Below are 12480 nucleotides of genomic sequence, written 5' to 3'. Positions count from 1 at the left end.
TGCTACATGAGTACTCACTGTCAATTTTCTTTACCCTCTCTTTTACTTACTTTAACGTGGTTTTAATTACCCTAAGTTTTATATTTTCCTTTAGACAACTTCATAAAGATAATAGTTGGAATAGGCCAGGTGTCCTCTCGGGTCCCTCTTAAAAATGCTTCTAGAATCTGTAGAAACAGATTCCTTCTTTGCAGTACACTTATTGCCCAGTATATATTTGCTATTATTTTTCATGAAGTGGTAATAGATAAGGAAGACAATAACTGAGATGCAGTGACTTGTGAAGAAATCTTCATAAAAGATGTAGGTGCTTAACTTTGACAAACCCAAGAACTAAGCTCTCATCTTGTGAGTCATTCTTTGTACCCTTTGTCCTTCACTCTTCCTCAAGTGTCACAAGTGGCTGTTTGAGGACTGTTGGCTAGTGATGGGCCTGACGTTACTTATCTACTGTAATATCAGCATGTGTGGTGTTAGAATTTATTGATTACCCTTAAGATTGCAGTATTGTCAATAATAATTGTACACATTTCCTATCTACTGTTTCTTCCACCCTCTGCATTTCCCTCTTCCATTCCAGTTCACAGAACTGGGTAAGCATTGTCTCTGTAGTCTCTGTCCTGCCTGCACTGGGCATACAGTGTGCTAGAGCTGGGCTGTGTGCCTCAGTAGCTGTCAGATCTCTTCCTTTGCAGATGAGTTATAGTCCCTCTACAGAGAGTAGAGGCTTCCTTTTTTACTTGCCGTGGGGTCACTGTGTTCACTTGCCACAGCCTGCCACAGAGCATACTCTCTTTTCCACCCCTCCAGCTACAGCTCAACCATTTTCCTCTTTTTACTCTGGGAGCAATTGTAACAGGCATTCTCATTCAGGTTTTTTATTTGTTTTTTTTTTTATTTTTCTGGAGGCATTAGTCCAGTATGAGATTTCCTATTAAAGGAAAATGTGACTAAATCAAGTTTAGGGTTAAATAAGCCAGTGAAAAGATTTGGAAGGAGAGTCATATTTTTGCGTAGAAGTGAGTTAAGCTTAATTAGGGAGGGGAAAAGATAAAATGAAATTTACTTCTTATATACCTAAGTAAGTGCATCTCCAGAGGCATCTACCCTAATTAGGTAAACTTGTTTAAGAATGAAAGCACGTAACTTTGGCTTACACAAGGTTTTCATGCGTGCGGGCTTATTTAATTTGGCACAGTATCAATTTTGCTGTCAGCTACTAGGGGAAAAGTAATGTCTATCAAATATTTATATAATAATAATAAAACAAACAAAAAACCTCTGCATGGAGTCTCATTCCTCCTGTAAAAGAGGAACTTCTGTAGCTGGAGGAATTTCCTCAAGGGCTTGCTGCAAATGGGCGATGGTAACTCCCACTCCAAGAGATCACAATCTTCTTCTGACAAATGTTCTTGAGCAACTCAAATATAGAATTCTTTTCTAGCCTCCTTACAATGGGTGTTTTAATTGTAGAGTGGTGTGGAAACATTGCATAACTAATTGCAGTAAGTGTGTTTTTAATTAGTTTATTTTGAAAAGAGTAAATACTTAATCTCTCAGGGAGGAAACACTTTTTCTATACTGTCTACTGTTTCAGTTCAGGCTCTCAATTTTTGCCTAGTTACTGAGTTTTATGGCACCTGGATTTGAGGACAGTGAAAGATGGAAAATCAACAATTTCTCCTAATGCACTTTTATTACTGTACTGGTAAAGTAATAAAAATCTTCTCTGTTTCAAGTCTGAAGTACCTTTATTCTAAATTTGAGTTCATTTAGCTTCTGCTTTCAACCCTTGTTTTAGGTTGTCCTATTTTGACTGTACAGGAGGAGGAGGAAAGTGAGGATTTGCAGCAGTCTCTAAATTAAGTTTTTAAGTATCTTTAGAAAAAACAAACCAAACAGAAGAACACAACTCAAAGCCTTACTTACTGGCATGAAGACAGATTCCCTTGAATTTCAAAGAGACAGAATTGCCTGTAGCAAAACAGTCTATGTTAAGTGGGTCAGTTAAATTTTTTTTCCCAAATATTGTGTTGAAACAAGCTCACTCAAAATTAGTAAACCATGTGAAATTTGTCACTCATGTCAATTAAATTTTAAACCCCTCATAAGCAGTGTATGTATGCTATATTTGTAAGTAAAAAAAACAACCCTTCTCACTGAACCAGTTTGCTTCAGTGCCAACCTGTCTTTTGACATCGGTAGTCTTTTTGGCAAGGACATTTGAACATCCCCTTATTTGAAAACACTGAAGTAGTGTAGTTAGTTCAGAAATTAATTTATTCAAGGCAAAGTAGGAGTTAAAAAGGGAAAATAGTTTGGGTTTTTGCTTTCACAGTATGCAATAAGGAGTTCTCCTGGCATGCAACGTTGCTGGACACTGGGGAGCAGAGGTAGGCGGCCTACTCTGAAATAAAAACAAAACAAAGGCAAACAAACAAAGAACCCCAAGCAACACCACAGTTATAGAATTGTACAGTGACAGTGTTAATTCAATTTAAATAAGATTCTTAGATATCCTGAACTTTTAGCATAGCTTTATTTCAAATGATGGTTTTCTATTTTGAATTGAATTTCAGTTCCAATACAGGTAGAATTTAGACAAGCATATGGAAAATTTATGTGGTGAGAAACATAGAGTACAAGTCACATTTAGTTCTTCTTTTCCAGTACTTTCACTACAGTATTATTAGCAATACTGAGTACAAGACTTCTGGGTAAGTCTGCTTCCTGCCCTGTACTGTGAAGGAAGGTCTAAAATTAGGAAGATCTTTAATTTCAAATGTATTTTAACAGATTTTGGAAACTGAAGAATAAGATAATTTTATGATGGTAGGTTTACAGCTGTTTGGCTTTGGGTGTTCACTTAACCTGAAAAATTAATTAGCTTCCTTACTAAAGCATTTCTTTTTCAAAAAAAAAAAAAAAAAAAGAATGAAAAGAGAAGAACAACTATTTTGAGTTCGATGGTTGGGGAGTCTGTGTTGCAATTCAGTGGTTAGTAGCTGTTTGATGTCGCAGATACCTGCTGGATTTTAATTAAGAAGCAGCTGTCTTCTGTCTTATGACTTAGTTTATCCTATTACACTAATCCTCATTCAGTGTAATACTGATTGCTGTTCTAGATAGAAAAGTGCTACTTAATACATGGCTGAAAAACAGGAAAGGTTAGAGAATTCAAGATAAAGGCAATAATTTGTGTATTTGTCAGGTCATTGGCTTTATGTTAATGCATAGAAGCTATCTAGGAGCAGCCTTCATGCTATGCAATAGTTTCTGATGTGAAATACTTGGAGAAAATTTTCTGCTAGGCTGTAAAGTGATAATCTTTGATTGCATATGCTGTCCACATTGCCACTGCTTATCTGCCTTAAGTAAAGTGACTCAAGTTAGAAGGAAATCTGTATAATGCTTGATTCTGACTACAGAATCTTGGCTTATTCAGAATGGAGGACTATCAGAAGGTCATATGTGCATGTTACATGTGTATAGTGCATCATGAAAATAAAACAGGAAATAAAACCAACTGTGCACTTTATATATCCTTTAATATTCCCTCCATATTATTACTTAGTTTCACTTTGTGGATCTTACCTTCAGGAGCTTCGATCACGAGAAGAGGAGTTGACAAGAGCAGCTCTTCAGCAAAAATCTCAAGAAGAATTACTGAAGCGCCGTGAGCAACAGTTAGCAGAACGTGAGATTGATGTACTGGAGCGTGAGCTGAATATCATGATATTCCAGTTAAATCAAGAGAAACCAAATGTAAAGAAGAGGAAGGGGAAGTTTAAAAGAAGCCGGTTGAAACTTAAAGATGGACACAGAATTAGTTTGCCTTCAGGTTTGCCATTTTTCTTAAAGTTCACAATACATGTAACAAATATGCGGGCTTCAGTTCCATGGTTCACGTTTTCAATGCTGGCTACTATTTTAATTTGTTGCCAGGTCCTTCTACCATAAATACATAAAAGGATTTGGTAAGAATTGTATAGCTCCCTCTCCCCAAGGAAACAACTTTCACATATCATATTCTCATGGAGTAGTCCTCATTTTAGCTGGAAGAAGCTTTCACCTGATTCAGCTAATAGTCCATCGTATCTGGAGAGAAAGGTTATTAGCATGGGAGCTACATGATTGAAGACTGTTTCAAAGTTTTGCTTTTTGTTATCATTGTGTCTGTGCAGACAGAAAAGTACCTCTTTAATATGTGCCAGAACTTTCTAACATGATCAAGTATTAGTACTGTTTGCCCTAACTTGGAAATACTGAGCAGAAAAACAGTATTTTGTAAAGGCTAGGGGTACAGGTGCAGTATGTTCAAATTGCATGCTTATTGCAGTCACAAATACGACACAGCAGTTACAATCTTCAGTGCCTCATTTCTTGCAAGAAAACACTCTGATAGCAGCAGAAAATTAGTTCAGAATACAAATATGGTATAATTTGAATGTTAGAGCATTTTATTCCACTCGTGAATGGATTACAATGTCCCCTTTGCAAAGGAGACATGCTTGTAGCAAGTTAGGTCCTTTTAGTTTTGTTCTTTTAGTTCTTTTAGTTTAGTGGTGCTGGTTTAGTGGTGCCATTTTAATGTTGCCACAGAATAGCACTATGCAAATTCAAGGTTTTACCAGTGATTGGAAAGCCTTCATTAGTGGTACCAGCATCCTGGTGTTGATGGGCTTTCTTTCAGTGGCTTCCAGGTCGAGTCTGTCAGTTTATTACAAATGCGGTGAGAACTTCATGCTGTGCTAACGTATGTCTGACCAAATCATAGCTGTCTGGTAGGTGGAAAGAGACAAAGAGGGCAGTAAGTACATTTAGAGTGCTATTTCAGCACAAGTGAAATAAATTTATTTTTCCTTACTTGAAAAATAAGAGCGAATAAGATAAAAATCACCCTACAGTCTCAGAGACAAACATATTAAGTAGGTTTGTGCTTGATCACAAGCTTAAACTAAATACTTGGTCCTTTGTTCCAGTTCTGCTTATATTTAATTTCAAAAAGTGATAAAATGAACAGTTTCGTTCAGAATACCACTTAGCTACTTGTTATCAAGAACATTCAGATGAACTTATCCTCGAGTCAGTTCTATTGTAAGAATAGTGTGCACTATAATTGCACTGATGATGGGGATTGGAGAGGGGCATATTGTCAAATTTCATTTCACAAATTTTTTCCTACTCATCAATATTTGTTAGTTGAGGTTTTTTACTACTTTGTTATAAATATTTGTAATTCTCTAGTTTGCTGTCATGTTTTTCTGACAGGTGAATAGATGAGATTTCTTTGTTAAGGCTTTTTTTATGGTGTATATGAATTACATGTTAAAAAAATAAGGCAAATCTAATTGCCCAGAATATTCATTGATTTGAGATGAAATACTGAGATTTTTCTTTCCCCTTGTGACAGTCAATGGGAATTAATAACAGCTTGTGATGTAGATGTGTCTCAGATTGGGTCCTCTTGGATTTACTTGCTTTTGTTGATGTTATTGGAAACTTATCACATAAAGGTGTGAAATCCTGCCTGTTTGACTCAATATCTAAATTGTTACAATAAGAGTTAGAGTTTTTCAGTTATTTTAATATGAATCTCTCTTATACGGTCAAGTCTACTTTATTATATAACTTTGCTTTAAAAAGTACAGCAGCATATTCTTCTGGAGAGTTTTTTTATTCAGAACATTAAAACTGTTTTGGTTTACTCTCTTACAGATTTCCAGCACAAAATAACAGTGCAGGCATCTCCCAATCTGGATAAGAGGAGGAGTTTCAACAGTAACAGCTCTAGTCCATCAAGTAGCCCCACAATAATTCCTCGTCTTCGAGCTATACAATGTAAGTCTCCACTCATTTGATCTAATAGAGAATGTTCCATATACTTACTGAAATGCTGGTAGTAGTATCAGATTTCAGGCAGATTTCTGTCTGATTTCCACATCCTTAATTTGTTCTAACAATTGTAACTTCTTTGAAAGGAGGGATGATCTTGTTAAAATGCTAAATAATTTTCAGTAATTCTAAATGATTGTGAATGCTTTAAATCATATCTTAATTACTTCAGGAACTAATTTGTAACTGGGATAAAACAATGACATAAATTTATGACAAAAGGCAAAGCATCATATTTAGAACCCAAGTAAAATGGGAAAGAAGTTTTTTATCAGGTATTGGAGTTGATAAAGGAAAAGAAACGTTCAGAGAGTAAACGAATAACCTAACTTTATGTCAAAAGAGAAGCAAGCTTTAAGCAGGTACAAAACCAGAAGAAATCTTGCTTTAGGTTTTTTGAAAACAAAAATAAAATTGTGGGTACGTTTGTAGGTCTACATTATTACGTATACTGTTGACAGAAGGGAAGGTATGTTCATGCTCATGTACCATGAATATGGAAGAAAACTGATAATATTGTTATAGTGAAGCATGTATATATATTTGGGAATGACAGAGGTAGAAACAGAAAACAGTTCCTGTGGGATTCACTGCTTGCATTTGTGCTGTCTGATCTCTTGTGCAAAGTAGATTGTCTAATTATCTGTATTCAATAAGGAATGCCTTAAGCTTCCCTGTCTTTATGAAATCAGTGGAACCTGTTCCAGCTGATTGCTTGTGGATGGTGGCTTTCTTCTCTTGCAGATGTAGTCATCTGTGAGGGAAATTACTTCAGAATCTGGCTTTGTCAAATGTAAATAAGGAGAAGGGGAAATCAGAATGCATGAGGATTTTTTTTCTACATACTGTTCTGTAACTACTTTAAAGATTGATTGATTGATTGATTTTTAAACCAGCCTGAAACTTTATTTAAAGTTTGGATAGAAATCAGATCTGTCATCTCCTATGAAACACCTCTGCCTTATGAAATCGTTTTGGTTATTAATGTCTAAAGGGGAGAAGTGATATCTGGCAGTAACTTCCTTATTTGTTTGAACTATAACAGATACAGTTCATTGGGCTTAGACCATTAATACCCATATGTTGTGGATGAAGGAGAGAGGCGGACAAACCCTGTCTTGCTTTTCTTAATGAAAATTTGAGATGGAAGGAAAATTAAGTAAAGTCTTTTTCAGAAGTTGGCTGACACAGTATCTGTGTTGTCAATGGTTTCATGGCCTCAAACAGTGTACTGGGTTTTTCTGGTTGCTTGTTTATTTATTGCAGAAAGATAATAAAGGCTTTTATTAGTAAAATGTCATAATTAGGTATAAACTAGACTGTCTCATTTTATCTTTGATTCTTCTTGCTCTGCAAGGAAATTCTTGGAAATGAAGAAAGTGTCAGGTATTGGCATGATTTTTGAGTTTTCTTTGGTGTTTTTTTCCTTTGGTTTTTGGTTTTGGTTTTTTTGTTGTTTTTTTTTTTTTTTTTTTAATGCATAGCCTTGTGTGAGCTATAGCAATGCCACTACTTGCATGTGTGCTAAGTGTCACTGGGGATTTTTTTTTATTTGAGCAGGCATTTGTATTTATAGGTCTTGAATATACTGGACAACATAAAGGCTCTCCTTTAACAGAAGCTCATGTCTGCTTCTGAGTTTGGATCCCTAGGTTTTACCTGAAAGCTTATCAGATCTCTCAGGAGTATCTAGCTGAAACAATTTAGCTTCCACACCCATCTGCACCTGTGCAAAATAAATTCTCTTTCCCACAATAATGTTTTATCTTGATTTAACTTCAAAGTGTCTTTGTTTCAAGATGGCTTGTTCAAATACAGGTGATTTGAACAGGCATATATAACAACTTTGTTACTTGACTGCTTCACTTTGTCATGAGTCAGTCTAGCTTTCAAATCAAGACGTTCTTTAAGTTAAAAAACAAATCTAGTTAATTTGTTATTAAAACAAGTTCTGCTGATTTTGAAAGGAGTTTTGAAGAGAGGAGGAAAACCACTAAGATATATATGCCATAGGTCCTGGAATGTGGTTGAAAATGGGAGTGTAAAGAAGGCAAGTGTAGTGTTATGCTAGAGTAGGGTAAGCTGTGCTAGTGAGAAGTGTACAGTGAGGAAGGAAGAGAATGCTGTGCAGTGAAGGAGTGGCAGAACCATGGACATGTGACTGCCATCTCATTTATCATGCTGTTTTAACTGGCTACATTGTTTTTGTCTTAGGTCTCTTCATCATGGCTGTAAGCACACCGAGTTGATAGCAAACTACTGCTTCAGTTAGTCATTCCAATGTGAAAATCTACCTTCCCAGGTCTGGTCCTAGGAATAGAATCCTTTAAACCCTACAGTAAAACCCCACCATCAGAAGAATGCTTAATGCCTTTATAGATCCAGGCTTTATGACCCAAAGATAAAAATATGAGGGAAACAGTTCCATTTCTGAAATCAACTTGACTAAGATCTCTACTAAGTTCTCTTAATTTTTCCCCAGTGGTTCCCAAAACAGATACAAACACAGCTAATGGCCGAAGAAACAGTGTATATGTGTACCAGCAAGATGTAGATATCACAAGTGAATATGAACTTCCCAGTGGGGTTGTGAAAAAAGGCAAGATTTCATTATGTTTTAAAGGTGCTGGTTCTGTTTAATTTATCAGTTGAGACAGTGACAGACTAAGCATTTAATGGAGGTTAGACACTTTAAAAGTATAATTTGTTTTGGTGTAGTGAGAAAGAAAATGTTAATCATGATCAGAATTGGAATATTCTGTATCACTTGATACCAGTTGTTCCACAGTATACGTTTTCTTCGTTGTGATTTAAGTGCTCAGTCTAACTCACTTGTCTGAATTATCTAAATATAAGGTTCTCAGTTAAAGGAAGCATGGAAAATACGATTGCTTTGCTGCTTTATCTTTAATCTGGGTCTCTTGTCAGCTCATAAATTACTTTTCTTGCTTGCTCATCTTTTTGGATCAGTGCAGTTTGTGTGGTGGTTTTTGTATAAGAAAAAAAAATCTTTTTTTTTTTTCTACTCCTTTGTCTGTTACTGTGCCAAAATGGTTTTGCAGTGGAGAAAATATTCAGTTCTGTCAAAATATTTTGATTTTAGAAATATTATTTATGTGTGTGGGCTTTGTTTGTGTTTTTAAATCCAATCTCTAGTAACTTCAGATGAAAGCAACAGAACTTGGGGAAGGAGCACAACTTATCACCAAGAAGAGTTTGAAGATGTGAAGAGAAGTTTTAAAAAGAAAGGTTGTACGTGGGGACCAAGTTCAGTTCAAACAAAGGATCGTGCAGATTGTAAGGACAAGTATGTCTACTACATTTTGTTTGTTTGATCATACTGAAACATTCTTGGTAACTGAACCACTGGCATAGGTAGTGAGTGTGAGAAGTTCTGTATTTTCTGGTTACAGCGAAAATTCTTACCTATTAATTTAGAAACTACATTAATAATGAGTAGCTCCCCCACTTAGACTTGAAGATAAAATGCCTACTTATCTTAAAATTTTAGTGACTCTTATCTATTACCCTTTGTCTCTGTGTTTTGAGACTTGGAATATTCTGAGATGCTGGGCTACTAATGCATACCTGACATTCATGGCCTGTCTCTCTCCCTTCCTCACATTAACTTGAGGAACTGCAAGCATGGCCCCCAGTGGACCCTTTCAATATGATTAAATATGACTGATGTAAGGCACAATTCACACAGGCAGCATCATTTATGCTGACAAAAAGAGGGTGAAAGGGTTCTGAAAATCAGTTGAACACCTTTACTCTCAGATTATTTTTTCCAATGCCTTAAAACTAGAGATAAGCAGCTTTCCTGAAGTAAGAAATCCTTTTCCTTATTTCTTTTAGTATATACAATTATTTATAATGCCTTTTTTTTTTTCTTGGCAAGGACATCCACCCATTTACCTGTGTCAGGAGTTGGTTCCAGGCCATCTATTGAAACTGGCTTTATAATATCTTTTTTTGCTTTAAAGTCTCTATGTTTAATAAACTTCCAATATTCACATCATTTCTTTGACACAATGAAACTCTTGTCCAGGTTTTCTCCAACTTGCATTGTTCAATAGGTAGTCAAGGCCCAGTTTTCATTGCCTTTCTTTTTAGGCATGCAATTTTCATCATCTAAGGAGTATCTGACATCAAGCATGTATGCATTTATAATCATATGAATCTATGCTACTACATAATTCTTTTTTATCTTTGGAAAGCTTTACTGTTTTCAAGTGATGTCCTACATGTTTATAGTTTGAAAAGAAAGAGTAATTCTCTCACGAAGTATATGTAAGGATGGTATCTTCTCTAATGTCAAAATATCTATTGTTATTGCAGAGTAAGACCTCTTTCAGATGGCAGCAATCCTTGGTCAACCATTTTAATGAAAAATCAGAAGGGTGTTCCCTTAGCTTCACTCTTTGTGGACCAAGGTAAGACCTATCTTTGAAAAAGTTAAAGTTGCTATATAATGGCATAAACTTTACCTCCAGTGTTATAAATTGTACTGTTTGAACTCCTCAAGGATTATGGAGATTATTAGAAGAGTAGATCTATAAAAATTGCAAATGTTAGCATCTTTACATTTCCATCATTGATAGCTAAGAAAATACATAGTCTGTGAGCAGTACCACATAGAGATTTTTTTCCACGTTTTTGAGTTGCAGGCTGATCTGTATATGAGGTCTGCAGTCATTACTTCCTCATTTCTTTTTAAAAGAATCTAGATCAGTAATTGTCTTGAAATTTCAATGATCAATAATGACATTCTTAATGGGCTCTGCATAGTAGTTGAAAAAGTGCGTAGTTCTTTAAAAACCTGTAAGCTGTGATGTATTCCCTGATATTAGTTCCCTCTTTTTTTGAATGAGACCTGTTCTCTAAATTTTCAAGAAAAAATATATAGATTTCAAATCCTAAAGTTGTTTAGGCAACATTTGGCTATTTACAGGTAAAATCAGAAGGAAAAACATACTTAAGCTTCTTAGTATCAGGAACATAATAGCTGCGTGTTGCTTTTTATGTCCATTGCTATAATGTGCTGTGGCTATACAATATTCATAATAATTTTCAAATTTACACATACTTCCTATGCTACAGATTCTCTTATCCGAGAAAATTAAGTTACCAGTGTCAGGGGAAAAACCCGTGATATAACTTGGTGTCCATACCAGCAGCTGGATTTATGCCAGGAAGAGGAAATGGTAAGCTGCTTGGACACCACTGGAAAAATGCATTTTCATCTTCCTGTATACTGGTAGAGGAGTATAAATTAAGCCTTCACAAATAGTAATTTTATAGATTTATTAGTAGGGGGTACTACTAAACCCCCTCATACAAAGTTTATATATTTGAATTTCAAATATTTCGGTATACATTTTACTCTGGACCGCAAGACCTAATGAATTAATTGGAAAAATTTCTGGTAACACACTGGGTTTTGGAATGCAGCTTAATTGAAAGCGCTGTAAAGAATGTATTCGAGATTTTACCTGGCAGTTCATGTGTAGTAAAATAATTCTCTGTAATCCATACGCAGAAGTATTTTCTGTGTTATTGGAAAAGCACTACCAAAGTGTTGCAAACACAAAGTAATTTAGGCATAGGATGTATTTCTGAATCTCACAGTGTGAATCTGAGCTGTACAGTATCCCTCAAGATTAATACTTGTGCAACTGAAAGGCAATAATGGTGCACATATGCAGACGTGCAATACCAAAAGAGGTGAATTGCAATCTTAAAGGTTATTGTGATGTTTTACAGGTGTCTGTACTGATAAGAAACTTATCCCTGAAGGTTTGGACAGTAAAAGGCCAAAGCCAATTAAGTTGCCCAATCAGGCCTACATTAATCTACCTCTTTGGAAAGATGATCAGGGAGAGAATACAGTAGAACATGAGAGCTTTGAAGAAGGAACCTCTGCTAGTTCTACAAATAGTACTCCTCAAATGACACCTACAAACAGTCTGAGCAGGACACTGCACAAAAAGAAGACTGATTCAGTGCTGTATGGGTGTGCTGTCCTCCTTGCATCTGTTGCCCTGGGCTTAGATATCAGAGAGCTGAACAAATCACAGGGTCCAGATGAACTCTTGCCTAAAGATGAGAAGAAGAAGCGTGATGGAATATTTCAGCGTGCTTCAAAATTTCGCAGGAGTGCCAGCCCTACACGACTGCAGTCCAAGAAAGAGGAAACAAGTATTCCATCTCTAAATTCAACTGCAAATACTGTGAATCTTCTCTCTATGCCCTCCATTTCCACAAAGTGCCTACTTCAGTCTGACAGTGAAGATGCTTTTGTAAGTACTGTGCTTGGTGATTGCGCTCGATGTAGTTCCACTGATGTCTTTTCATCTCAGACTTCTGAAAGTAAGAGAGAACAGAGGATACAGCTGGCTCCCGACACAGTTTCTACACAATTGAAAAATCAGCCTTTTAATCTTGGTCTGAAACAAGAATCTCAAAACGTGCCAAAAGATTCCTCCACAAAGTTAAGTGTGTTGGGTCACAGACGAACCTTATCAGATGGGAACTGTTTTCAGACCACAGGTGCGTAATTAAGAACTTCCATGAATCCTTAAG

General features: G+C 36.0%; 1 protein-coding gene across 1 annotated transcript in view; it reads left to right on the top strand.

Moving 5' to 3' along the window:
• The window catches only part of MAP3K21 (mitogen-activated protein kinase kinase kinase 21), a 42242-nt gene that overhangs the window by 26007 nt on the left and 3755 nt on the right, over nucleotides 1-12480 (top strand). Inside the window, 6 exon segments of the mRNA XM_032683572.1 lie at nucleotides 3601-3841; nucleotides 5719-5841; nucleotides 8378-8494; nucleotides 9052-9202; nucleotides 10237-10331; nucleotides 11662-12447. Coding sequence (XP_032539463.1) covers nucleotides 3601-3841; nucleotides 5719-5841; nucleotides 8378-8494; nucleotides 9052-9202; nucleotides 10237-10331; nucleotides 11662-12447 — 1513 coding nt within the window.

This window comes from Chiroxiphia lanceolata, chromosome 3 (assembly GCF_009829145.1).
Source record: "Chiroxiphia lanceolata isolate bChiLan1 chromosome 3, bChiLan1.pri, whole genome shotgun sequence".
NCBI classification, from domain to species: domain Eukaryota; kingdom Metazoa; phylum Chordata; class Aves; order Passeriformes; family Pipridae; genus Chiroxiphia; species Chiroxiphia lanceolata.
Note: the sequence above shows the minus strand (reverse complement) of the source record. Positions and strands in the feature narration are given on the sequence as shown.